The following is a 26,709-nucleotide window of genomic DNA, read 5'->3' as shown; positions in this document are numbered from 1 at the left end:
CCTTTCACTTCACTGCTCCATGCAGAGAGGAATGAAAACGCAAGAGGACAAGAGTATTTAGGGAGAAAGTCCTCTTGGCAGAAACTAGAGATGTTTGAAAGAAGTACCCTATCCTTCACCCTAATAGCTGCCAACCTTGGAAATTAGTAAGGGGAAAAAATTGGTGAAATTCAGATCTTTTAGTTTTGCTTCTTTTGTGAGGAAGAGGATTAAGAACTTTTATGTAAGATGTGGTTTATACTCTTGTCTCTTCACCATCGACAGTTCAATAAGATCTCAATCCCCCTCTGTAGGTGCTACAGGATCATCTTATCAAAGAAACACCTGATACCCTCAGTGACCCACAGTAAGTTGTATTGTGTCTGTGTGACTCAGGTTAAGTGAAACTCTGTTGCACTCATAGGTAACAAGAGGATAATTTCAATGTGAAGTTGAAAAAAGGGATTCTTTAAAAAAAAGAAAAAGGATTCGGAATGTAGAGATGAAGATACTTAATGCAGTACTATTTGCCAGGTGCAATTTTAAGTGTTTTTACTTGCAAGTTGTCCCTCTATTTAATTTGAATTATCTGGGAGCTCACATGTTTGGTTCTTTTACGAAGAGATGTCTTTAGATTTTTTTTTTTTTTTTTTTCCACATCTGCCTTTTGACATTTTAAGGTCTTCCTTAAAAGGAATCATTTTAAGGTCTGGATGAAAATAACTGAAGAACTGTGAATAGTTCTATTGAAAGGATACTAAGATGTTCCATTTACTTTTTACTCTTGTGTTCTAATCAAGCTATTAAAGAGTCTGTAAGGGAAAGCAACCTTAGATACAGTATTATTTATTCTCCAGAAACATCCAGTTAACTTCTGCTGAGAGTGATATATACATATACACTTATATCAGGCCACTCCTTTTCATCTACTTTAACCTGGTATTATTCAAAAAATATGTGATTAAAATTGTATGTGTATTTGTATTTTGTGTGGGGGTTTGACACAGGGAGAATGAATATAGAAATAAAGTAACTTTGGTAGATATTCAGTGATAAAACATTTAAAATAGAAGTGCTGCATACGTAGCTTGTCTTATCCTCAATCCTTATGTATATTTATTTTCTTTTTACATTAAGAACTGTTCCAGAGGAAGAGAGAGACGCTAAATTCTATCGAGTCGTAACTTGTTCCTTATTGGCATTAAAGAAATTGCTTTGCCTGTTACCTGATAATGAGCTTGACTCTCTGGAGGAGAAATTTAAGTCTCTTTTATCACAGAATAAGTTTTGGAAGTATGGAAAACATAGTATACCTCAGGTATCTTAAACTTTTGGTTTTAAGACATTTCTCTGATTCCTTTTTCTCCCCTGATCTTGTTTGTTTTTATTTATGCTTATTGTTTATGTTTAAAACTCTGCAAACACATTTTTGTTCTGGGACTGAATCGCCTCTCTTACTAAAAATGTTAATTGTATTTTCATTTTTTTACTTAGTTATTTGGACCTCAGATACAGAGTTGAATCATCATTTTCCTCTGTTCATGGCACCTTAAAACTTTTATGTGTGTGTGTAAGGCTTTTTCATTTAATGTATTTGTTTTTTCCTTTTTGTCTTTCTCCATTCTCCGCCTCTACCAGCTGACCATTTAACTGTTATTAATCTGTGTGCTTTTGCTTGGGTAGTTGTCTCATTGTTTATGATAATTACATTCTGTGAAGTGCACAAACCCTGAATACTGAAGTATGGGTCTTAGGGTTCCTGTGAGTCTCTGGTCACAACAGTTTTGGTAATTGTTCAGTACATTACCTTATATTTGTCTGTTTAAAGACACCTTAATTAATATATATTGTTAGTTTGCTAACTTTGAACTCCCACACAGCATTCATGCCTGAATGAAGTTTATCTAATCTTCTTTGTTAGGCATGTCCCAACCTAAGTGTTTTTAATTCACATGAACGATTTCTGTGTTATATTTCATCTCGTTTATTGCTTTTGACTTAGTAATTTTTTTTAAAGTATTGAACTGTTTCACATTCCTGTATGTGTATAGTTGGTCCGTGGCTTCTCACTGATGGGTAGTACTCAGAAGTTTGCATTTGTTCCATTTCACACCTGTTCACTTCCCCAGTGATAGACACCCTGGTTGCCTCGGACTCCCTGCTCCCACAAATAAGGCAGCAGTTAGCATCTTCATTCATGTATCCCCAGATCTGTGAGAATTTCTTTTTCTGAAATCCTCTTAATTTTTGAATTGCTGAGTCAGAGAGTATGTGCATACTTAATTTTGTGAAGTAGCACCAGAGTGCTCACCTAATGGGCTGCATTGCTCTAGGCTCAACCAGCAATACGTGATGAATACTATTAATATGTATCTTATATTGTAGCCAGGGCTAGGCATCATTCAACTTCTTATTTCTTTTATCAGTCTCAGATGAAGCTGTCTTTAATTACTCTGCTGACTGGTGACTTACCATCTCTTCATAAGCTTTTGAAATATTTGTGGTTCTTCTGTAAACTTTTTTTGTTTACATTTGTTAAATATTTGTGTTTGTTCCTATCTTTCTCCCCTTTTTTCTACTGTAATTCTCTTTTTCTTATTCTACAGGAGTTCCTTGTATATTTTCAGTATTGGTCCTTTTGTCACTTTCAGGCATTGTAAATTATCTCCCATTCTGTTACCTTTCATGTATCCTCTTTTATTTAAAAATATTAATTTCGATGTAATCAAAATCACTGGTTTTGCCTTATGAAGTCCTTTCTCACTTTAAAAACTTTTTTTAAGTATTTATTTATTACTTTGTATTTGGCTGGGGGTTTTTTGACCATGCCACACAGCTTGTTGGATTTTAGTTCCCCCGGCCAGGGATTGAACCTGAGCCCTTGGCAGTGAGCACTTGGTTCCTAACCACTGTACCACCAGGGAGTTCCCTCTATCTGGCTTCTTTTGCTCAGCATAATGTTTTGAAGATTCTTTGTTGTTGTTTGTATCAGTATTTCAAAGTAGTTGTACTGTTTCCACTCTAATCAGCAGTGTATGAGGTTTTTAGTTCTATCTCCTTACTTTGATATTGTCCATTATTTTAAGTCATTCTCTCAGATGTGGGATCGGGGATCAGCAACTTACAGCTCATGGATCAAAATCTGGTACAGCTGACCTGTTTTTGTGAATCATTTTTGTATTGTTTGTGGCTGCTTTATGCTACCATGGCAGAGCAAAGTAGTAACAGAGACCACATGGTTTGCTCAGTTTTAAATGTTTCTTTTCTAGCTCTTTAAAGAAAATGTTTGCTGACCTCTGGAGTAGAGACTTTTCATTGTGGTTTTAATTTGCCCGTCAGGGCTAATGATATTGAACATCTTTTAATGTGCTTATTGGCCATTGTATATATATATATATAATTTTTTTTGGCCATATCATGTGGCAGGTGGGAAAGCAGAATCTTAGTTCTATAACCAGAGATCAAACCCAGGCCCCTGCGGTGAAAGTGCTGTGTCCTTACCACTGGACTGCCAGGGAATTCCCGCCCCCACCTTTTTTTTTTTTTTTTTGAGGTGTCTCTTTAACCCTTTTGCTCATTTTAAATTTAATATGTTGTATCTTTTATACCTAAAATTTCTACTTGATTTTTGTATGTTCTGTTTCTTTGATGAAATTTTATACTTTTTAAAGTGCAGTTTTAGGTTCACAGCAAACTTGAGGGAAAAGTGCAGATATTTCAAATATACCTCCTGACCCTCACATACATAGTTTCTCCCGTTATCAACATCCCCTTACCAGAGTGAAACCTTTGTTTTTTTTTTCCCACAACTGATGAACCTATTATCCAGAATCTATAATTTACATTAAGGTTCATGTTGATGCTGTATGTTCTGTAGGTTTGGACAGATGTATAATGACATTTATCTTGTGTTTTTCCGTTCATTGTTAGAGTTTCCTTTACCTTGCTGAGTATAGTTATAATAGCTGCTTTAAAGTCCCTGTCTGATAATAATATCGGGATCATCTTGGGATTGGCATCAGTTAATTATCTTATGCTTTGAGATGGGATCACATTTTCTGGGCTTTTGTATGTTGAGTGATGTTAGATTTATCTTGGATATAAATATTTAGATTATAGCCTTGAATATTATGTTTTGGAGACTGGATTATTTTACATTGCTCCAAAGGGTGTTGATATGTTTGTGTTAGTGGGCAATCAACTTGGTCAGACTCAACAGCAAACTCATGCCTGCACTGGGCATGGTTCAAGCGTCAGCTGTAGATTCAGGCTGTTTAAACACAGAATGAGGGGGTTGTCTTCTCTCTGCAGTTCCCTGCCACTCTCTTGGCGTCTTGTTTGCCCTGGGCTCCTTTTCCTAGTTCCTTCAGTTCCTCCACCCAGAAGGATTCAGGCAGCTGTGCCTCTATGCTGGTGACTGTACCACCTTCAGGGCAAAGCTGAACAAAATGGGAACTCAGTATGTGTGGACTGCTTCCTCCAAGTCATGTCACCTCCTCCAAAATGTGTATTTCAGTCTCCGGAGACCTCAGATAGTTTTTTGGGTCTGGTTCAGTCTGTAGTTGTTCTTTGCAGGAAGATCAACGTATCAATTTCACTATTCCACTTTTGCCTATTTGTAGGTTGGGTTTTTGGTCTTTATTTTTGAGTTATGAATGTGCTTTATTTATCCTGTATGCAAGTATTATGTCAGATAAAACATCATGAATGTTTTCTTCTGGTATATAGCTTGCCTTTTCACTTTTTTCATGGTTTTTGTAGAGTAGATGATTTTGAAGTCCTTTTATCAATTTTTTTTCTTTTACACTTCATACTTTTGATGTCTTATCTAAGAAATCTTTGCCTACTTGAAAGTTACAAAGATTTTTTAATATTTTATTCTAGAAGTTTTATAGTTTAGGTCCATTTAGAGTTAATTTTTATATAGGCATAAAGGTGAGAGTCAAATTTATTTTTGTGTATAGGTATCTATTTGTTGAAAGACTAGTAACTCCCTGCTTCCCCCTACCCCAGCCCTGACTTCTTTGTCAAAACTAAATTGAACATATGTGTGGGATTTTAATTTTGGGCTCTTCTCCCATTACGTCTTATGCCTGTCTTTATACCAGTACCATACTCTTATTATTGTTTTATGGTAAGTCTTGAAACCCTCCAACTTTGCTCTTCTTTTTCAGAATTCTTTAGGCTATATAAGGTCCTTGGGATCCTGGAATAATATTTTATAATACGCTGCATACTGAATGTGGTTTTTGTTACTATTGTGAATTTTTTTTTAATTCCACATTCTTTTTTGTTTGTACTGTTGTATAGGAATGCTGTGCTTTTGTTAATTTTGTATCCAGCAACTCTTGCCTTTAAATTCTTTTTTAAAATATTTTTATAGCCTGTTATTTTGCTATGATTATAGATAGTAACTTGGGTTACTTTCCAGTTCTTGCCCCCACTCCCTTTTTTCCTCTGTATTTATTATGTTCTCAGTACTGTGTTGAATAGAAGTGGTGGTGGCATGATGCTCTTAAACTATGAATTGTGCTCTTATTTATTTGTGTATTTACTTTTAGTTTAGAAATTGTACTTGGTTCTTTTCCAGATCTGCTGTGCTTTTTCTAAGATCCTTTTCCCTTCAAATTTCTTTAAACTTTTGTTTCTTTAAATGTAACAAAGGTTATTGATACGAAGTTTATAACTGACAGATAATTCTAAACTTTAAAGTCTCAGGTCTCTGTATTATCTTTTGTTTCTGCTCATAGTGGCTCATAGTATCTTATTTTTTGTTTGGCTGTATTCAACTTTGTGCTGACTAGTATATTCATAGGATATGATTCCCCAGATGAAGGCTTCTGAGACTGGAGAAGATTTCTATTTGCTTGAGCCAACGAAGAAGAAAGTTGAATTCTTTGTGCCTTCACTTTTGGCTTGGTAAATCCCAATGTCTTTTCAGCCATGTGGTGTCCTTAAGGTTTTTTTTTTAATGTTAAGATTCTTAAAAAGTTTTTTCTAACCCTTTTAGTTTTATATATGGAAGGTTAGTATAAATAACCTACCTGCCTTGGCCATAAATAAAAAAATTTTTTGTCATACCTTTACTAGACTTTAAGTCAGCTTCCACTTTTTCTTTCAGATCCGCTCAGCCTATTTTGAGTTGGTTTCTGCTTTGTGCCAGCGTATTCCGCAGTTGATGAAAGATGAAGCATCCAAAGTGAGCCCGTCCGTTCTTCTTAGCATCGATGACAGTGACCCCATTGTATGCCCAGCTCTCTGGGAAGCTGTACTTTATACACTTACAACTGTGGAGGTAAGTAGGAGAGGTACGTTTAGTATATCTGGGAATACTTGTCTTCTTAACTGTATTTTTTTTCATATAGTTATTTGGCTGCGCTGGGTCTTGGTTGCAGCATGCAGGATCTTTGACCTTTGTTGTGCACTCAGGATCTTCAGCTGCAGCATGTGAGGTCTTTTAGTTGGGATCTTGAGTTGAGGCACGTGAACTCTTAGTTGCCTCTTGTGGGATCTAGTCCCCTGACCAGGGAGGGGACCCTGGGTCCTTGGCATCCGGAAGCATGGAGCCTTAGCCGCTGGACCACTGGGGAAGTTCCTTTAATTGTGTTTTAGAAGCCTTACATACCATGCAAGAGAGCCTATCAGGTTATAATTTTTAAAACTTGCTAGAAAAATGCTTTCTTGGACATCAAATACTTTAATCCAAAACTTGGTATAAATCTTGACTATAAAATGAAATAGAGTTTTTGTTTTACTTTTAGTTTAGTCATTATCAATTCTTATACGGTTTAACGACGTCAACATATCTGAATCTTACATTTAAGACTCTAGGAGATAGTGAAGGACGGGGCAGCCTGTTGTGCGACAGTCCATGGGGTCGCAAGAGTTGGACACAACTTAGAGATTAAACAACAACAATTGCTGTCACTTTTAGAAAGCAGCTTTTTTTTTTCTTACTTTGTTTAGAAAGCAGCTTTTTTAGGAATCTTTCAAGTTAAATAATTATTTTTGATCCATATTGTTCTGGAAGCATGTTGGATACCTCATTATCATATATAATAAATTTCTTTTTGTTTTTTGTTAAATTTCTTATAATTTCAAATTTTTAGTTTGTAGTGACATTTTATTTACCCCCTTTAGGTAAAATACTTGAATTTTATTTTTGAGAGTTTCTCTGTCTTTTCTCTCTGTTTATGATATCTAATTACTATTATAATCTTTTTTTTTTTAATTTGGTAAGGACTGTTGGCTTCATGTAAATGCAAAAAAAAGTGTGTTTCCCAAGCTGTCAGCTGTGGTTCGTGAAGGAGGTCGGGGTCTGGCTACTGTCATATATCCTTATCTTCTGCCCTTCATCAGCAAACTCCCTCAGTCCATTACAGATCCAAAGTTGGATTTCTTCAAGAACTTTCTCACCTCCCTAGTTGCAGGGTAAGAAATTTAAGTTTGTGTGTGTGTCTGTTTTTTTTAAATAACTGTGTTTATGTAGTTGGTTTTGGCTGTGCCGGGTCTTCATTGCTGCTCGGGTTTTGCTCTAGCTGGGGGGCTACTCTCTAGTCGTGGTGCATGGGTTCCTGTTGCAGTGGCTTTGCTCCTTGCGGAGCGTGGGTCTCGGGAGCACCAGCTTCAGCAGCTGTAGCACGTAGGCTCAGTAGTTGTGGCGTACAAGCTAATTGCTCTGCGACATGTGGGATCTTCCCGGATCAGGGATCGAACTTGTGTCTCCTGCATTGACAGGTAGATTCTTTACCACTGAGCCACCAGGGAAGCCCAAGGAATTTAAATTCTTGACCTTTAAAGCCAAATAGATTTTTTTCTCTTATTTTTATAAATGGATAGAATGACGTAGTTATTGTCATACTTAAATTTTCTCAAACTGTTTGCTGTTCATTAAACACTTCTAAAGTTTTCAGACAGTTACAATTGGGATTCTTTTTTGTGATGCTTTCAAGTCTTCAGTGATAGACTATAGCAGAAAGTGAGGTAAAGTATTGTAAGACCCTTTAGGTGGAATAGGCTCTTTGTCAATGACCCGTTTTTTTGTATATTGGTAAATACAAATGCCCAAATGCAGAAAATCAACTGGTGACGGGTTTTCCATTAACTTAAATATAATAGCTCTTTAAACTCACACTTAAAATGTCATTTCAGTGTATTTATTGAAATTAGTAAAAGATACCCAGTTTTATTCATGATTAAACTTTTTTTTCCACAATACTACTATCTTTATTTGGTTAAGTCTTCTCTTTGAAATTTGCAGGTGGGTTGGTTCATGAATAGAAAATAAATGTTATCTTCTGTTGACCTATTTTTGAAAATATGCTTTTTTTCAGTTCAAGTTTATATTCTACTTGGGCTATATTTTGGTTGGTTGGCCTTAGTTTTTCATTTAAGAATTTTATTTTTTAGAAATTTTAGAAATTGTTTTCCATGTCTTTAGTTTGGTGTTTTTGAATTGCTTATTTTCTTTTTCATGAAAGAATAAGCCACACGTATTTATTATTTCTTAGGCTATCAACAGAAAAAACCAAAACCAGCTTTTCAGAGTGCTCAGCAGTGATATCTGCTTTTTTTGAATGCTTACGTTTTATAATGCAACAAAACTTAGGGGAGGAAGAGATAGAAGAGATGCTCGTCAATGATCAGGTATTTATATTGTGAAATTCATCAGTGCCTTTGCACACTATGTGTAAAGAATCAAACTCATTGTATGTGTTTCTGTCATTTTTATTAATTAGCCTTCCTTGTAAAGATTTCATTTTTATGATTTGCAAATTTTTATACAGTAATGTGTATCACTGACCAGATAAATAAAAATTTCTGTATTATTAGTTACTAGCATAATACCATCATGTCTAAGGGCTAGTTATTCTCTGGTTGTGCAAACCCTGTTTTAGAGAGTTGAAATGCAAAACAATTTAGAAGATTTGATTTTCAGTCTTTTGTGTTTTAAGTTATATAATAATCATCTTGTTCCTTCAAAAATATATAGTACATCTATCCTTTTGTGAATAATTGTGCTTAGCTTTTAGGACTAGTGATAAGAGCGGGTTCTGGAATAAGGTTCCTTAAGGCAGGAAATTGATTACTGTTCTAGTTGATCTCAAATATTTAATTTTCCTTACCTTTGTAATTTAAGAGAAAGCATTCTGAATTCTGTGGGTCCTATATTTCTTTCATATTGGTTTAGAAAAAAGCAAAAAACTTGAGTAAATTCAGAAGATACAAAGAAAACTGTATTACTTGTTGATGACTAATAATCTTGGTCAGTTATATTATAAAAAATAATTCACAGGAGAAACAGTGAAATCATTAGGCTCTTTGAATGATGTGAAAATTATTTTCCAGTTCAACTTAACTCTTGTCAGAGTTTGGGGGGAAAATCATGTTTTTCAGTTATTAAATAAGAAAATTTATAATGCTTTACAAATAAGGTTCACATTTTATTTCTCCTGAAAGGTGAACTTTTATATTTCTGCCCTCTCTTTCAGTTGATTCCTTTTATTGATGCAGTTCTCAAAGACCCAAAGTTGCAAGATGGGCAGCTATTTAACCATTTGGCAGAAACTTTAAGTTCCTGGGAAGCCAGAGCCGATTTGGAAAAAGATGATAAAACAGCTCGCAACTTGGAGAAAGTGCTGCTGAATTTCTGGGAAAAACTATCAGAGATCTGTGTTGAGAAAATCAATGAGCCAGAAGCCGATGTTAAGTCAGTTTTGGGTGTTTCTAACCTATTGCAGGTCCTTCAAAAGCCGAAGAGCTCCTTGAAATTGAATAAAAAAAAAGTTGGTAAGGTTAGATTTGCTGATGAGATGCCTGAAAATAATAAGGAGAATGAAAAATGTGTCTCCTCAGAGGGAGAGAACAGTGAAGGCTCTGAGTTAATGGCTGAACCTTCTGTCTCTCCGAGTTGCTCCGACCTTATATCCCCGCTGAGGAAAAAACCTTTGGAAGACTTAGTCTGTAAACTGGCAGAGATGAGCATTAATTACGTCAATGAACAAAAGTCGGAGCAACATCTCAGGTTTCTTTCCACCCTGCTCAACTCGTTCTCATCAACCCAAGTGTTTAAAGTGCTGCTAGGTGATGAAAAACAGAGCACTGTCAAAGGCAAGCCTCTTGAAATAGCCAAACTTGTACAAAAAAATCCCGCGGTACAATTTCTATACCAGAAAATAACAGGTTGGCTAAATGAAGATCAAAGGAAGGATGCCGGTTTCTTGGTGGACATTCTGTACAGTGCCCTCTGTTGCTGTGATAGTAATGTGGAAAGAAAAGCTATTCTGGATGATCTTATTGAGGTATTACTGCTCTGTACCTTAAAAAAAAATAATTCTATTTATTTATTTTTGGCTGCGCTGGGTCTTCATTGCTGCGCGGACTTCTCTCTAGTTGCCGCGAGTGGGGGCTACTCTCTGGTGGCGCGCGGGCTTCTCACTGCAGCGGCTTCTCTTGAGGAGCACAGGCTCTAGGCACTCGGGCCTCAGTAGCTGCGGCTCACGGGCCCAACAGTTGTGGCTCCCAGGCTCTAGAGCACAGGCTCGGTAGTTGTGGTGCAAGGGCTTCGTTGCTCCACGGCGTGTGGAATCCTCCTAGATGGGAGGGAACCCGTGTCTCCTGCTTTGGCAGGTGGATTCTTTACCACCGAGTCACCTGGGAAGCCCTGTTCTCTTTAAAAACTGTAGTGGTTTACACTGGCGCACTGATAACGTGTGAGTAGAATGAGACCCGGATGGGGGTTATTTAGAATCGTTTCTTGACTATGAATGTCAGTTTGCGGACAGTGTACTCTTGATTGGGATTACGAAGTATGTGAGACAGGATGATAAAAACTTGGTAATGAAAGGGTAGGTTCTTGGAGTCTTTAAAGTTGGACTAGCTAAAAAGCATTTTAGTTTTGTAGTGATTCCACACTCAACTCTACTTGTAAAAAGTTTTACCAGTTACTGTTTGTTCTAGCAGATTGTTTCTCTTTTTCTTCTTTTAGGTAGAGCTGAAATGGAACTCTATTCTTCAGATCATTGAAAAGGTACCTTAGAAATACTCTCCTTTTTCTGTATTTATAGGTGTAGGGGAAAAAAAAAAACTACAGCCATATTCATGTACTAGTATGTGATCAGGTGTCTCTGTTAAAGAACTTGCTTATTATTGTAACTTTCTTCTCATATTTTGGGAAGACTTAACGGTGTTCACCTTTCTATAGAATTATTTTTCTGGTTAGGAATATTAGGGAAGAATGAACAGATTCCTGAAAATCTAATGTTTCTTCCCTAGTGGGTAACAAAGGAAGAGTTAAATGCTTTATCTTTTATCTTAGTTTATATTTTAAGCTAAGGTTTTCTCTGTTACCCTAGTTATTTTTTCGTCTGTAGAGATGGATTGAGTGTTTCTAGCTTTAAGTAGAACGCACCAATAAATTAAGTTTGTTTTGCCCTAGAGTACTATACAGGCAAACTAAAGTCTTCCCACTTTTATTTAATTGCCATTTGACTAAGGAAGAAAATGAGTGATGAGAATAATAAAAAGAAGTCAAGGAACATAACAATTTAGAAAATTTTCTAAATGACTTAAGTATTCTTTCCTAATGAAGTTGTAAATTATATGATGTAACAGTTTCCAACCAAAGAAATATTATGACGAGTTACCTAAAAGTTTTCCTTTTTTAAAAGCATTTTTACATTATTTTAAAATTTTACATACATAACTCTAGTTTATGAAAATTTTTCTTTTTTCCTGTCTTTTAAAGTTACGGTAAAAAAACACATAAACTGTATCATCTTTAACCATTTCTAAGTACAGTTTAGTAGTGTTAGAAATGTTGTGTTAATATTAAGTGAATATTAGAAGTGTTAAGTGTTAATATTTACGTTATTGTGCAACTAATCTCTAGTACTTTTTCACCTTGCAACATTGAAACTCTATACCCATTAAGCAAAAACTCCCCATTTCCTCCAACAGTTTATTTTGTACAAAATAAACACTGAGTGTTGATTTACTCTTTTTCAATGAGAAATCTAATTTATTAGGCACACCATTTGAATTACTTTATCCATTACCTCTTTCCCTATAGGTAGGCGACATGAAAAGCCAAATTATGATAAAGCTTCTGGATAAGTCTAAAATCAGAGCAAAAGTAGTTAATAATTTGATAAGAGAAGATTGATACATCTGTTTCCAACTTAGGGAGGTACCTGCCACATAGTTCAGATGTCTCTGTTTGGAAGGCTTGGGCAGGGTTTGGGAGTTCATAGCCAGTGTTAGCCTCTGTACTTCCATGCCTGACTAGCTTCCCTATCCTCTGGTCAGATTCTTTCTGTGAAAGTGTTAAAACATTGAGAAGTTGGACTTCATGTCTTGATAACCTGAGAGACTTTTTATTCAGGATTTTACTTTCTGGATTCTATAGAATTCTATAGATTGGTTTTATTTGGTAAGCTATCTTAGGAAAGCCAATATTAATACCCATCTAAATTCTAGTTTTTCTTATGTTTTTATGCAATCTCATACGTTATGAGCAGAATCCTAAAGCCAGCTTCTTTAAAAACAAACCTGAATTTTGTAACTGGAAAGGACCTTAGAGATTTTCTAAGTTAATGTTTATTTTTTAAATTAAGAAATAGGTCCGGCTTTAAATTAAGAAATAGGTCAAGAGCTTTGTATAAGGTCATAAAGCCAGAATAGTGATAAAGCTTGGGCTAAAATAAAAGCTCTCGTTACCTACAATATTTTAAATAAGGAGATAAAATAATTTTTCAGACACTACCCAATCTGCATTTGGATTTTTTTTTTCCAGATTGCTTTGAAATGAACCAGGTTGCAAATTCCTTTCTTCTCAGCCCTTATACCAAAAGAAGCTCTGGGAACATGGATCACCATGCTTTTGGGGGTGGATTTACAGTTTTTTTCCTTGCCTTCCTCACCCCCTGAAAATAAACCAGTTGCTGTCAGATATCTGGCCTCAGTAACTATTTCATAAAATTTGGGCAAATAATAAGTCCCATTGTTCATATTGAAGTAATTTGCCGCTATTATATGTTAATTATTCTTTAATTTTAACAAAATTAATGAACAACAGTTTAATATTTGTAAAGCATTTTAAAATCTGTCTTTAAAGTTCATCCATTCACTATTCGTTGAACATATCTACAGTGTTGATAGCAGGTATCAAAGAAGTTTAAGACAGTCTCTGCTCTCAAGGAACTTACAGTTTCATTGGAAACAAGACATACACAGATGAAACATTATTTGCTCTAGAAATTCAGAGAAAAGCAATGATGAGTATGGGCTGTTATGGGAGACTTCACAAAGCAGGTGGGATTTATACTGAATATAGTAATGGATGTAATTTTGATAAATAAAAGAGAGAGGGAATATTTATGGTTGAGAAGCTAGCATGAACAAAGCATGGAAGTGTACATAAGCGAGACTTAGTGGGGAGTAGGGAAGATACCAGCTTTGTTAAGCACTTGAGGAGGAGGAGTGGGGGATAAAGTTGGGGCCATGCTGATGAAGGGAGGTACTAAGTTGCAGGTAATATTTTGGGCAGGTACACTTTGTTTTTTTAATCTTTATCCTAATCTTTGGTACAATTTTTATGGTTTTAGGCATGCTCTAGTTCAGATAATCATGCTTTAGTAACACCTTGGCTCAAAGGAGATATCCTTGGAGAGAAATTGGTAACCTTGGCAGAGCATCTTTGTAACAAAGACCTGGAATCCACAGTATCTTCTGAACCTTACTTCTCAGAAAGATGGACTCTTTTAAGCATGGTGTTATCCCAACATGTTAAAAACGGTAGGTAAAAGTATGGCTTGTTTTTTCAGTAGGAAGGGAGTCATTCTTTTTCACCTTTTTTGGGGGATTCCATGTTTTTAGTTAGCATAGTATTAGTTGAGAACAGCAGGATTTAGTTCATTCAGATACCTTAATCTTGTAAACACCCTGTTGTTGTTCAGTCGCTCAGTTGTGCCCGGCTCTTTGCACCCTGTGGACTGCAGCACGCCAGACTTCCCTGTCCTTCCCCATCTGCAGGAGTTTGCTCAAGCTCATGTCCGTTGAGTCAGGGATGCCATCCAACCATCTGTCCTCTGACGTCCCTTTCTCCTTTGTAACATGATTTGAGATGTTTAATGTTTTTACTTTTATATTTTAAAGGGATTTGAATTTAACCGTTCACTCTAATTTTGTCTTTTTGCCTTAATTAAAACTTTTATGTGAAGGCTTTTATGTGTGATGGAACAGATTGATTTATTGATGTAATTTTATTCTATCTAATACATAAACACCTTGTTTTTTAAAACAACGATGTGTTTTTTAAAAAACACATGGAAAGACAAGGTGGAATGTTAACCCAAAGTAAAGTATTAAAATACACCGATTGAAAAATGAAAAACGAAAGTTGAAAAAAAGAAAATTCACTGTTCATATTATTTATTTTGTCTGTCTGAATTTTTTTCTCTAGATTACTTGATTGGAGAAGTTTATGTTGAAAGAATTATTGTTAAACTTCATGAAACTTTATCCAAAGCAAAGAAATTGTCAGAAGCTGAAAATAATGACTCATCAGTGTCTTTTATCTGTGATGTGGCCTATAACTATTTCAGCTCAGCAAAAGGATGCTTGCTAATGCCATCATCTGAAGATTTATTATTAACTCTCTTTCAGTTATGTGCTGAGAGCAAAGAAAAAACACATTTGCCAGGTAATAGCCTACTGCTCAAATGTTTTGTTGGGATTCTCCGGCTCTGACCTTCATAGTGTAAGTGCCCAGGCTTTATTAATTGAATAATAATGTGTTTGCGAGTTGAAAGCATTTCAAGTAAAGGGCTACAAATCTTAAAACATTTTGAGCTTTAGAAACCCAAGTTTCTAAACCAAGATGAATGTAGACCTTTTCTCTCAAGTTCTGACTTGATGTTGAGGGAACCGTTTAGAAGCAGCTGTGATAGATGAATTAGTCCTTAGCCCTTCACTCAGTATCTCTGGCAAGTTTTTAATTTCTTGATGCCTCAGTTTCCATATTCATAAAGGGATATATTAATATCTCATTCTCTTCATAGTTAGAAACATTCAATCTTGGTATATATTAAAATGAAATTGAGGTTCTTACCGTTTTTACATTTGTATGGCATGAACTAGCTTGTATCATCACATATTTATGACATAGTTATTTTGTTTTGACAAGCAAATAATAGTTTTATGCTTTCTTAATGGTACCTTAAAAATCTCAGATCTGCAGTGAGTGCTTTAAAGCATTTTATATTGCTTATAGTTAGTTTAGAGGGACAACAAATTACTGTTGACATCTTGATTTTAGACTTTATCATCAGTAAACTGAAAAATACTTGGCTCTCTGGTGTGAATTTATTGGTTCATCGAACTGGTGACACATTTAAACAGAGCACCTTCCTACGTTTATCTGCTCTGTGGCTGAAGAACCAAGTTCAGTCTTCGACTTTGGATGTCACAAGGTAACCTTTTTTTGATGGTCATTTGCAGAATATCTCTTTAATAACTGATCATTGTCCTTAAATAAGTTTTCATCATTAGTGTGAGTGCCTGTGAAAAATGACTTGTTACATAAGAAACCTACAGGATTCTAAGAGAAGATCCAAATAGGTTTTTCCAAAAGGATTTGTTCTAATGAACATCCTTTTGAACTCAGGTAATTGAAGAATGATTTGTTTTCGCTTACCTGCTGAACTCCTGGCTTATGGTCACTGATGTGATAGCTTTCTGTCCTGGGCTTGCACTGGTGTGGACTGTGACTCTGTAACTTCTCGTGGCCACCACAGACACTGATTGTCCTTCATTGTTGGTTTCTTGGGGGGGTCTGATAGACACTGTTGTAAGTAATTGAAATTGCAGGTGTTTTTCACATCTCGTACTTAAATCCACAAATATATAAAAAAATGAAAATTAAGAGAACACGTCCAGAGCTGCCATGGTTGGGTTAAATCTTTCTCTGAGTATCATGCTCTTTTCATGAAATGAAATATCTGTATTTCAGAAATACCTGACCTGAAATAGGTCTCCTTCATTCTGAAATAGAAACAGCACTTAATTTCAAATTATGAATGTTGGATGAAATCCCCTATTCGCTTGTGTGTCATTCACGAGAGGAGGGTGGAGGTGTCACTTACCTTTATTTTTATTTGTCTTTTTGCTCAGGTAAACTGTTATCTGATAGGGTATTTAATGTTTACCCGGGTGTTCAGATTGGTTGTAGCATAACTACAGCAGTTAAGTTCCTTGCTTTATTTTCAGTCTTCAGGTGCTTTTGTCTGCTGTTGATGATTTGCTAAATGCGCTTCTAGAGAGTAAAGATGCTAATCTCCTGGGAACTTATATTGGAAGCGTAATGCCAGACAACAGTGAATGGGAAAAAATGAGACAGTCTCTTCCCGTACAGGTATGTTTGATATTGGAGAGTGCTCATATCATTCCTGAAGTTTGTATTTCATGCAGGCTTAAATATTTTAATTTTATTCTGGGAAAGAGAAAATGTAAATGAAATGTGTATCTTACTTTCCCTTTCTGCCTTTGAATGCTCATATATTGGATATTTGATCTTTACAAGACAGCAGTTGACACGACAGTTGACAGCGAATAGGATATAGTTCTGTCCTGAAGGTACCCTAAAATACACACGTTGATAATTTCTGCTAGTAGAAACTGAATTTCTAGGCTTCTGTGCTTTTACTAGTAAACTAGCAATAGCTTCCTTTTTGAAATTATTCTAAGAACATTTTGAAGATAGTCTACTAACTTCATCGTTGTTCCCTGCCTTAATTGTGTAGGTAGTAAATAATTTAGACTGTTGAATGATTTTGTATATAATTTAAGGTTTTTGTTTTTTTTTTTTTACAGTGGTTGCATAGGCCTCTTTTAGAAGGAAGATTGAGTTTGAATTATGAGGGTTTCAAAACAGATTTTAAAGAGCAAGATACAAAGAAACTTCCCAGCCATTTGTGTACTTCAGCATTATTGAGTAAAATGATAGTAGTTGCACTGAAAAAGGAAACAGTCCTAGAAAATAATGAACTTGACAAAATAAGTAAGTATATATGAACATTCAGATAAATACATGTAAGTCTTGAATAAGTTAAAATTAATTAAAATCTTGAATTTAATTAAAATTAATTAAAATTTTGAAATAATTTTGATTATACTTTAAATTTTTAAAGAATGAAAAATCTTCAGCTCCTTTTAATTATTTTAGTGATGAGAAATTGAGGCCTTTCAAGAGATGAATGTTAAATTGCAAATCAGATAGACTCATACCAAAAAATCTTGCTATAGTCTTGTTATCAGTAGAGCAGAATTTGGTGGCTCAGTCGGTACAGAATCTGCCTGCAATATGGGAGACCCAGGTTCGATCTGTGGGTGGGGAAGATCCCCTAGAGAAGGAAATGGCAACTCACTCCAGTATTCTTCCTGGAAAATCCCATGGACAGAGGAGCCTGGCAGGCTGCAGCCCATGGGGTTGCAAAGAGTCGGACATGACTGAGCGAGTAAACCACCACCACAGTTACTTTAGCTGGCATGACATCAATAAAAGCAGACCCTGTAGCACATAACCCTGAGGAAAATGGTTAAACAAGTCTTGTGTTTCATCAGGGATTCTGAATTTTCAGTTAATTTTTGGATCAGTCCTTTTGTATAGGGCTATAATTTTTTCCCCAGCAAGTGGTCATTCAGATGTTGAATTTCAAAAGGATTTGGAAAATCCCCCCCATTCTAGGAAATGGTATAGCATTGTAGGTAGCCATGTGACCTGTACAAAATAATTTGAAAGGTGGAGGACTTGAATAATTCTTGTGTCGGGCTTGGTTGTAAGCCCTCAGTGGAGTATGGTTGCTAGCAGAAGAGAATATATGCCTATGAAAGAAAGCTGGAAACACCTTTTACGGTGAGCCAGCTCCACCTGCAGTTAAGGTCAAGGAGCTTAGCCTGCTGTTTACTCAGTGAATTTGTCCAAAAACAACACTGGGAATTAGGGTAATAATTTTTGTTGTTTTTCTTAATCTGGAGCTTTCAAGGGACGGGGTTAGATTTTGAACCAGGTTTCAAGTCTCTCGACTCCAAAATCCATACCTGGAGAGTTGTGACTGATTGTGTATTAAGAACCTGTGGTATGGCCAGATTTCGTGAGACTCAGCCATTCTTGCAGCAGTCCCCTGAGGTAGATTTATCGTATCCTGGTTGATAACAGTGTATGCAGCTCTTCTGAATCCAGACTGGCCTGTCACCGAGGCCCTTCCCTGTGTGCTGCGTCATGCTCTCTTCCTTAACACATTGACTTGAACTTCTCAGGTCTTGGGTCCTGTAGTTGTTTATCCTGGATGCAGCTTCTACCATTTGTGGCAAAAACAGTAGGGAGATTCTAGTAGCATCTCTGATAACTTCGGTTCCTGTCACTTTCTTAACTCGCCAGAAAAGGGACCAAGTAAGGTTTGGGAGAGGAGTGGTGTTTTGTATCCGATACGGTCAGTTTTCATTATAATTGTATATCAAGGAGCTGGAAATCAGTTCATGGATGTTTTAGAATTGGTGGGCACAGCGGTGTTAGAGAACAGGAGACAAGTGAGGGGAACTGGAAGTGCCGTTCACAAAGTGCACCCGATAATGTGCTGTCCATTCTGTTAGTTGCAGAACTGCTCTATTCATTGCAGTGGTATGAAGAATTAGACAATCCACCTATTTTCCTAACTGGATTTTGTGAAATGCTTCAGAAAATGAGTATCACGTATGATAACTTACGTGGACTTGGTAATACTTCCGGCCTTCTGCAGCTGTTATTTGACAGGTGGGAACCTCTTTTCAATTTCTATTTCATGAGTATTTTGCTAGTTTATGGTTTTGTGTCTGTAAAATGTAAGCCCACTTCATGCTAATCTTTGAATCAGAGGGTTGTTGTAAATTAATCCCAGTTGTTAATGATAAATACTTCATGGGTACTAAGTACTTGATTTCTTCCTCTGGGAGATATTTGTACTTTGCCTGTGTTATTAAATCCATGAATATGATGCAAGGGGCAGATGACAGTGAAAGAGAGAGAGTCCTGTAGAAGTTGTTTTAATTTGTCATATGTGACCCATCCTTCCACTTAAAATTTCCAAGGTAAAATTTAGCCTTTTATCTTGTATGTTATTTCCTGCAGGTTTGGCTTAATATCATAACCACAAAACCCTTGCCCCTCGATGAGGAAATAGGTATGAAGAATTGTCGTAGAGGTTATAGTGGTCTGATGTTTAGTTGGTTGAAATTATCCTGTTGAACTGCTTTCTCCTGAAGAGTTTTACATTTGCCTGTAGTATTTTTCGTATGCTTTGCAGTATCAGAGGCCTCAGACTGAACAGGTCTTCCTCTCCAGTCCCCCTACCCTTACTTGACTCGCAGAACTTTCCTCAGTGGATGTTAATGCCCTCCTTGGTTCCTCAGCTTCAGCAATCCTTGGTCTCCTCTGGGTCTTCTCTGTCCTCTTTCCGGCTGCAGCTTCTGATGCTCCAGCTTAATCCTTAAGGTCCTTTCCCCTTTTGGGATGAAGGGGCTTTGGGATTGCCTTGGTGAGAGCTCAGTAAAGGAGTTTCAGAAGCCTAAGTTGCCAGTCCTTTTGGTAACGGCAGTTATTTACGTGCAAAAGTACTGTGTGAATTGATACCCTGACAAGGTGTTTTATTTAGTTCTGTAAAAGGACTCCAGGTAAGCAACTGTGTCAAAACATTAAGTATACTTTCAAAACAGAATGTTTGTTTTCTTTTTTAGATCCAGGAAAAACGGCACCCTTTGGTCTCTTATTATTGCTAAGTTGATCCTTTCCCGAAGTGTTTCATCTGATGAAGTAAAACAGCATTATAGGAGAAAAGAAGGGTATTTTTATTTTAAATACTTTTACTTTGAAATTTATTATGATTGGTCACTCTGCCAACCCTTGACTAACAAACAGTGTGTAATGAATCAGGAAAACAAATTTTAGGACATGAGGAAATTAAATGAAAAAATATGAGACTTAAAGAGTATAAAACAGTTCCAATCATTTTACGTTGAGGACCCATACTTTTTTAATAGGTGCTTTTAACCTTAAAACATTTTGTTGAAGAATTTAATATGTGCTTTAAATAATTACCATTTGATAGCTTATTCTCTTTTACTCAGAAATCTATCGGGTAGAATCTTTTTCCCTCTCTCTCACATCCTTCTATCCCTTTATTTAGCTAAAGGGAAGTGATAAGGAAAGTTACTTACTCTTCAAAAGGACGATCATCCCACTGAAGTGAATTCTAAAAAGACAATAAATATATTCCTAAGGCAAAGAAATAGTGAGGTTGGACATACTAGAGATTTACTAGAGTTGATTATATTAGAGAAGCTGAGCATTCAGATTAAACACTTACCTGAAATTTACCAAGAGGCATTTTGAATTTACAGATTTATCAAAAAGAATTTGGAAACTATATATATGTTTATACGTGTGTGTGTGTATATATACACATATACGTATATGTGTGTGTATATATATATATATATATATATATATGTTCTGGCACAGTAAAATTGTAAGCTAAATTTTGATTTTTAAGTCTTAACTTTTTGAAATTTACTGTTTTGAGTTCAGTTAATGTGGATTATAGGTTTACATGCAATTATAAGAAACACAAAGAGATTCTGTGTACCTTTCACTTAGTTTCTTCCAAACGGTGCCATTTTGAATAACTTTGGTGCAATTTCACAACCAAGAAATGACATTGATATAGTTCATTGACTGGGTTAACTTGCACCCACGTGTGTGCTCTGTAGATCAGAGCACACATGTGTTACCACCACATTCCAAGACACAGAATAGTTGTATCATAATGATCCCTTGTGGTACCTTTTCTTGCCACAGCCACCTGCCCTCCTGCCATTCTCTTCCTCTCTGGCAACCAGTAATCTATTCTTTCTATAATTTTTACCATTTTAGGAATGTTATATAAATGGAGTCATACAGCATATGATCTTTTGATATTTAGCTTTTTTTATTCAGCATAATTAAAAATTTTTTTCTGTTTACATGAGTCATAGGGAATTAACTAAAGAACTGCTGGAACTAATTACAAGTGAGATGGATATATACTTGACATACAAAAGTCAGTATCTTTCTTATTCACCAGTTATAATCAATTTAAAAATGCCATAGGAAAAAAGATTCTTTTCACATTGACAACAAAACTGTAAATATTTAGAAATAAATTTAACGAAAAATTACAATTGTAAAACTTAAAGATCACAAAACAAAGTGGGGAGATAAATTGTAAAAATTGTTGTATCTAATTTCAGTGTAATGTTAGTCAAAATTTCAGCAGCAATTTTTGAAAAACTTTACAAAGTCTTCTAAACATGGTATGCATTTAAAGGAAAAAATGCTCAAGAATAGCTAGGAAATTTATGAAAGAGAAAAGTGAAAAGGACTTGCCCTACCAACACAGTGATTAAGCAGTATGAAATTGGTGAATAAATATATCCTTGGATCAAAGTATGGAGTCCAAAAACCAATGCATGCATAAATGAAAATTTAGTTTTTGATACAGGTGGTCTTTCAGATGAATGAGATAGGAAAATTGGACCTATGTTTGAAAAAAAAAGTGAGACCCACTCCCTTACATTATACATTAAAGTAAGGTCCAGATGAAAATTAAATCTTATAAAAGTTTTTGGGAAAATAAGAAACTGTATAGCCTTGGCACAGGGAAGATCTTAAGCATAGCACAAATCCAGAATCCATAGAAGAAATAGTAGGTACCTGACTTTGTAAAACAAAAACCTTTGTGTCCATCAACAGATGAATGGATAAACAAAAATGTATGCGTTATAATGAAGTATTATTCTGCCTTAAAAAGGAAGGAAATTTTGACATACTGAAATGTAGGTGAACCTTGAGGACATTATGCTAAGTGAAATAAAGCAGTCACGAAAAGACAAATACTGTGTGATTCCACTTATATGAGGTACTTAGGCATATTCATAGAGACGGAAAGTCAAATGGTGGTTGTCAGGGGCTGAATGGAAGGAAGATGGGGAGTTCTTATTTAATGGACAGAGTTTCAGTTTTGTAAAATGAAAAAGTTCTGGAGGTTTGTTGCACAACAGTGTGAATGAACTTAACATCACTGAACTGTAGACTTAAAAATAGTTAATCTGGGGGACTTCCCTGATGGTCCAGTGGTTAAGACTCCATGCTTCCAATGCAGGAGGCATGTGTTCTACCCCTGGTCGGGGAACTGATCCCTCATGCTGCACAGCATGACCAAAAAAAATTTTTTTTTTAATTAAAATAGTATGGTAAATTTTACATAATGTTACATATTTTACCACAGTTAAAAAAGAAAACTTCTGTATGATAAAAATACAGTATAAAGGATAGGTGGAAAAATAGAGGAAAATACTTGTTAATTAATAAAGAATTAATGTTCATAATATAAATAGTTTCTAGTAATTAAACTAGTCAAACTGAAGAATGTGTCAAGGACTTGAACAGGTAATTCATAGATGAAATAGTCAAAGGTAATTCATTTATGAAATGTGGAATAGGAAAGGATTTGCTTTGTTAATAATGACAAATACAAAGGAGTATATAGTTTATCTACCTTATTGCCAGGAATTAAAAAGGATTATTAGGTGTGCAGCAGAAAAGTCAAACTTGTACATTTTTGGTGAAAATGTGAATTTATTCTTCTTTGAAGAAAAACTTGAGATTATCAAAATATAATACATGCAGATCCTTTGATTTTGAAGTTCTACCTCCAGGAATCTAGCCTAAAGAGGTGTTTGCACATATACAGAATAGTACTTGTTCAAGGACAGTTATTATAGTGTTATTTGTAAGAGCAAAAATTTGATGGAAAAATCCTAAATGTTCACTAATAGAAAAATAGTTAAATTATGATTGTATGAAATATTTTGGTTTTGTTTTTTATTTAGATATGTAGTTTTAAAATAGAATACTTTGTACCTATATGTTCTGCTGTAAAGTGGTCTAGAAAGTATATAAGTATCAGGTAATATAAAATTTAGATACATAAAACCCAAGGATATATATGCATATATATGAGTATCATTTCATATATAAGTATCATTTCATATGAGCAATATGTAACTGGTCCTCTTTAAATTGAGTCAGTTGGCTCTTAATGACAGCATAATCATGTACTGTTTGTATAATTTTAAAAAATCATCTTTGGGGAAAGTTATATATGCTTATTTTTTGAAAATCAGAAACGTGAAAAAGAGAAGCAGAAAAAAATAATTGTCCACAGTTTCATCAAACAGAATCAGCAAGAGTCAACCTCTTTCATAGTTTCTTTTATTCTTTTTCTATTCAGTTATTTTATATAGTGGAAATTTTAGTCTTTTTAAATTGTATGAATAAGAGGAATTTTCTGAAATAACTAAATATTTAGGATAAATATAATTCACACCTTTTTTTTCCCCTCTTTAAACAGTTTTTTTCCACTAACAGAAGGCAATATGCATACTATTCAAAGTCTCTGTCCATTTTTGTCAAAAGAAGACAAGAAAGAATTCATTGCTCAGTGTATACCTGCCCTTTTGGCCTGGACCAAGGAAGATGTTTGCCATATTAATGGTTAGTTACTTGGTAATAAATATTTCATTAATTTAATTATTGCTTGAGATGAAAGAAGTGTTTCTTAACATCTAAATCCAAATCTGACAGAGATAAATTATAGCTTATTTTTTTCCTAGTTAATATTCTTGCTACATAACAAGTTGACTCAATAGGGTAAGTGTCGTTCATTGGAGAGTGACTGTTACTTTGCAGTATCGAAATGCTGCAGCCTAAGGGAAGGTGTGTAACCACAGGTACCCTCTAATCATTTCTGTACTGTGTGTAGCTCTTCTTAGCTATACGTCATTTCCCCCTAGTCAACCGATGAGTCAACTTACAAAAGCAAAAGAGGAAACAGCTTTTGTTGTGTTTTAAACTTTTCGGACATTCTGTACTCTTGTTAGTTCCTTTACTTGCTAATTTAACAAGCACTTATTGAGCCCTGACTATGTGGCAGTCTCTTTTGTAGAGAAGAAGATAGATGTAAAGTTATATGATAACTGATATAGCAAAAATTTATCTTATGTGCAGAAGTGCAGAAAAGGATTTTCCACTTTGCTTTGAGATAGCAGTGGCTATTTCACAAAAAGAAATATTTTAGTAATGGTAAAAGGACTTTTCCTTAGAGTTAGAGAAAGACATTCCAGGTTCACAGAAACTAGAAGAGTGCAGGTAGCTTCATTTTGGTTGGATTTAAGGTAGAAAGTTGGGACAAAGAGTATTAGGGTGCACAAGAATATAGATCTTGAGAATGGTAGGGCACAGATCATAAAGGCCTCATTTTGTCAGTTAAGGAGTTTGGACTTTAAGCGATAGGAGGTAAGGAACTGTTGGCCCAAATAGGTAGGAAAGTAGTCAGACTGTCTTATTCACATTAGAAAGATTATCTTGACAGCTGTGTGAAGGGTGGATATGGGAGAAGAGAGAAATTGGGGGTAGAAGACTAGATAGATAGAGAGCCATTCGAATAATCAAAATGAGAGGAAAGAGCTCTTGAGTCAAGGCACAGAGGGAAGAGTGGAGATGGAATTGAGAGAGGTAGGAAGTAGACTTGTTGGGGCTCTGTGGTTATGTTTCTGGATTGGGCAGATGGGAGTACCATGAGGCCTTATAGGAAACCCTGCCAGGAGACTTCAGGGCTGGACACAGAGTGGCGAAGGAGTGTACAGGGAGCTGATGTTAAGGTTTGGACGCATGAGATTACGATTAAGGTGGCTATGGAATAAGTACTCAAATGGGGATTGTCAGTAAGCAGTAGGCTGTTGGCTAGATGGAAATACTGCTTTCAGAGTCCATGCCAGGTAGGTGGTAGTATAATCTGTAAATGAAGATGAGCTTGTTGGGGAGAGTGAAGCGTGAAAAGAATATCAAGGGAACACCAGTATGTAGATTTAAGGGGTATGTAGGTAAAGGGACACTTGAGAATAAGGACTGAAGGTTAAAAAAAAAGGAAGCAAGAGTTTAGGTAATATTCATCACCTGTTAAATGCCACAGCTCAGATGAAATTAGAGACTGAAATGTGGAATGAACAGTGGTGAAAAAGTAGGGCCAGATAGTCTGTTCTTAAGGGTTTGGTAGAAAGGGACATACGGGGCTTCCCTGGTGGCTCAGTGGTAAAGAATCCGCCTGCCAATGCAGGAGACACGGGTTCAATCCCTGATCCCGGAAGATCCCACATGCTGCGGAGCAACTAAGGCCATGCGCCACAGCTGTTGAGCCTGTGCTCTCGAGCCGGGAGCTGCAACTGCTGAAGCTTGCGTGCCCTAGAGCCCCTGCTCCACAACAAGAGGAGCCAACCCACTGAGAAGCCTACACACAGCAATTAGAAGCCTTCAGTCACCGCAACTAGAGAAAAGCCTGTGCCAAATGAAGACCCAGCACAACCACAAATAAAATTTGGAAAAAAAAAAAAGGAGGGGAAGTGGAAAGAAGTGAAAGCTGGACATGAATACAGAGTCAAAGGGGGAGAGGGAGGAATAGAAGACAGAATAATGTATGGTAGTTCCCACTGAGAAGAAGAGAGAGGAGGGCGTGTAGGATTGGATCGAGAGCAGTTAGAAAAAAATCACCATGACAGAAACAGATTTAGAGAGCAAACTTATGGCTACCAGGGGGAAAGGTGGGGAGGAAGAGAGTTTGGGGCTGACATAAACACACCACTGTATGTAAAATGGATAACCATCAAGGACCTACTGTATAGCACAGGGGACTCTGCTCAGTATTACGTAGCAACCTAGAAGGGAAAAGGATGTGAAAAAGAATAGACGTATGTAACATGTATAACTAAAGCACTTTGCTGTACACCCGAAACTCACACAGCGTTGTTAATCAACTGTAGTCCAATGGGACATAAAATAAATAAATAAATAAAGGGAAAAAAGAAGATATCAACCATGTATAAGTGGAGCTTAGGTAAGGAGAGCTGTTGGGCGGATGCAGATGTAGATACAGAGAGTGTAGAAGGGGTTGGGAACTTCATGGCATCATGTCTCTTTAGGTTGTCTGATGAGTGGCAATGGGATTGTGTTTTTTAAGAAAGGTAGTAAAAGTTTGAGATAGTGGAAGAAGAATATGCCATTAGCAAACACAGTGAAACAATTGCCTTGATAGTATGATATCAAAATAAATTTTTGTGGCATTAAGCTTTACTGTTGAGTTCACTTGCATAGTTAAATCGTGGGCTTGGAATGGGATTTGCAGGAAAGGGATGCAGTTGAACGGATTGTTCATGGAAGAGAGGATTACCTAATGGGAGAGCAGGTGGTATCTGCAGCACAGGTTACAGCTGAAGGGTGGCTGAAGACAGGCCTGTGTTCACACAGGTCACAAGGTACCCAGCTGTGCGGAGGCCCAGGAAGAGGAGTGTTTTTAAGGTTTTACAATCGGTTTTTCTCTTCTAGCCCAAGTGATGAAGCAGAATTAGCTAACGAATACTTTTCAGTTATTAGAACATGAGTTGTTTCTGATTAAACTTGAAGCCTCTTCTATTGATATTTTGTAAGGAAGATTTAAAAAAAATTCTTCCTCTGCCTTTAAAGGAAGACTAAATTGTTACTAATTAATTAATTTTTGCTTTCTTTGTTGGTTCTCTTTTGCCTACAGGATAAAAACCTAAGTCCTTAGT

The 26,709-nt window shown here is 36.0% G+C and overlaps 1 protein-coding gene across 2 annotated transcripts in view; it reads left to right on the top strand.

The window, feature by feature from the left end:
- The window catches only part of LTN1 (listerin E3 ubiquitin protein ligase 1), a 59,148-nt gene that overhangs the window by 9,774 nt on the left and 22,665 nt on the right, over positions 1 to 26,709 (top strand). For both annotated transcript variants that reach the window (XM_086412686.1, XM_086412695.1), the window contains exons 5-19: positions 294 to 346; positions 1,117 to 1,297; positions 6,101 to 6,274; positions 7,220 to 7,410; positions 8,490 to 8,625; positions 9,471 to 10,280; positions 10,967 to 11,008; positions 13,584 to 13,773; positions 14,441 to 14,680; positions 15,296 to 15,449; positions 16,246 to 16,390; positions 16,849 to 17,035; positions 18,628 to 18,787; positions 19,747 to 19,851; positions 23,460 to 23,602. In XM_086412686.1, the coding sequence (XP_086268812.1) occupies positions 294 to 346; positions 1,117 to 1,297; positions 6,101 to 6,274; positions 7,220 to 7,410; positions 8,490 to 8,625; positions 9,471 to 10,280; positions 10,967 to 11,008; positions 13,584 to 13,773; positions 14,441 to 14,680; positions 15,296 to 15,449; positions 16,246 to 16,390; positions 16,849 to 17,035; positions 18,628 to 18,787; positions 19,747 to 19,851; positions 23,460 to 23,602 (2,911 nt within the window). The remainder of the gene's footprint in view (positions 1 to 293; positions 347 to 1,116; positions 1,298 to 6,100; positions 6,275 to 7,219; positions 7,411 to 8,489; positions 8,626 to 9,470; positions 10,281 to 10,966; positions 11,009 to 13,583; positions 13,774 to 14,440; positions 14,681 to 15,295; positions 15,450 to 16,245; positions 16,391 to 16,848; positions 17,036 to 18,627; positions 18,788 to 19,746; positions 19,852 to 23,459; positions 23,603 to 26,709) is intronic.

Source organism: Bos grunniens, chromosome 1 (assembly GCF_055505025.1).
Source record: "Bos grunniens cultivar Pamir isolate PY7600 chromosome 1, Bosgru_T2T1.0, whole genome shotgun sequence".
In the NCBI taxonomy this organism is placed as follows: Eukaryota; Metazoa; Chordata; class Mammalia; order Artiodactyla; family Bovidae; genus Bos; species Bos grunniens.
The sequence above is the reverse complement of the archived record's forward strand: the minus strand, read 5'-3'. Positions and strand labels throughout refer to the sequence as shown.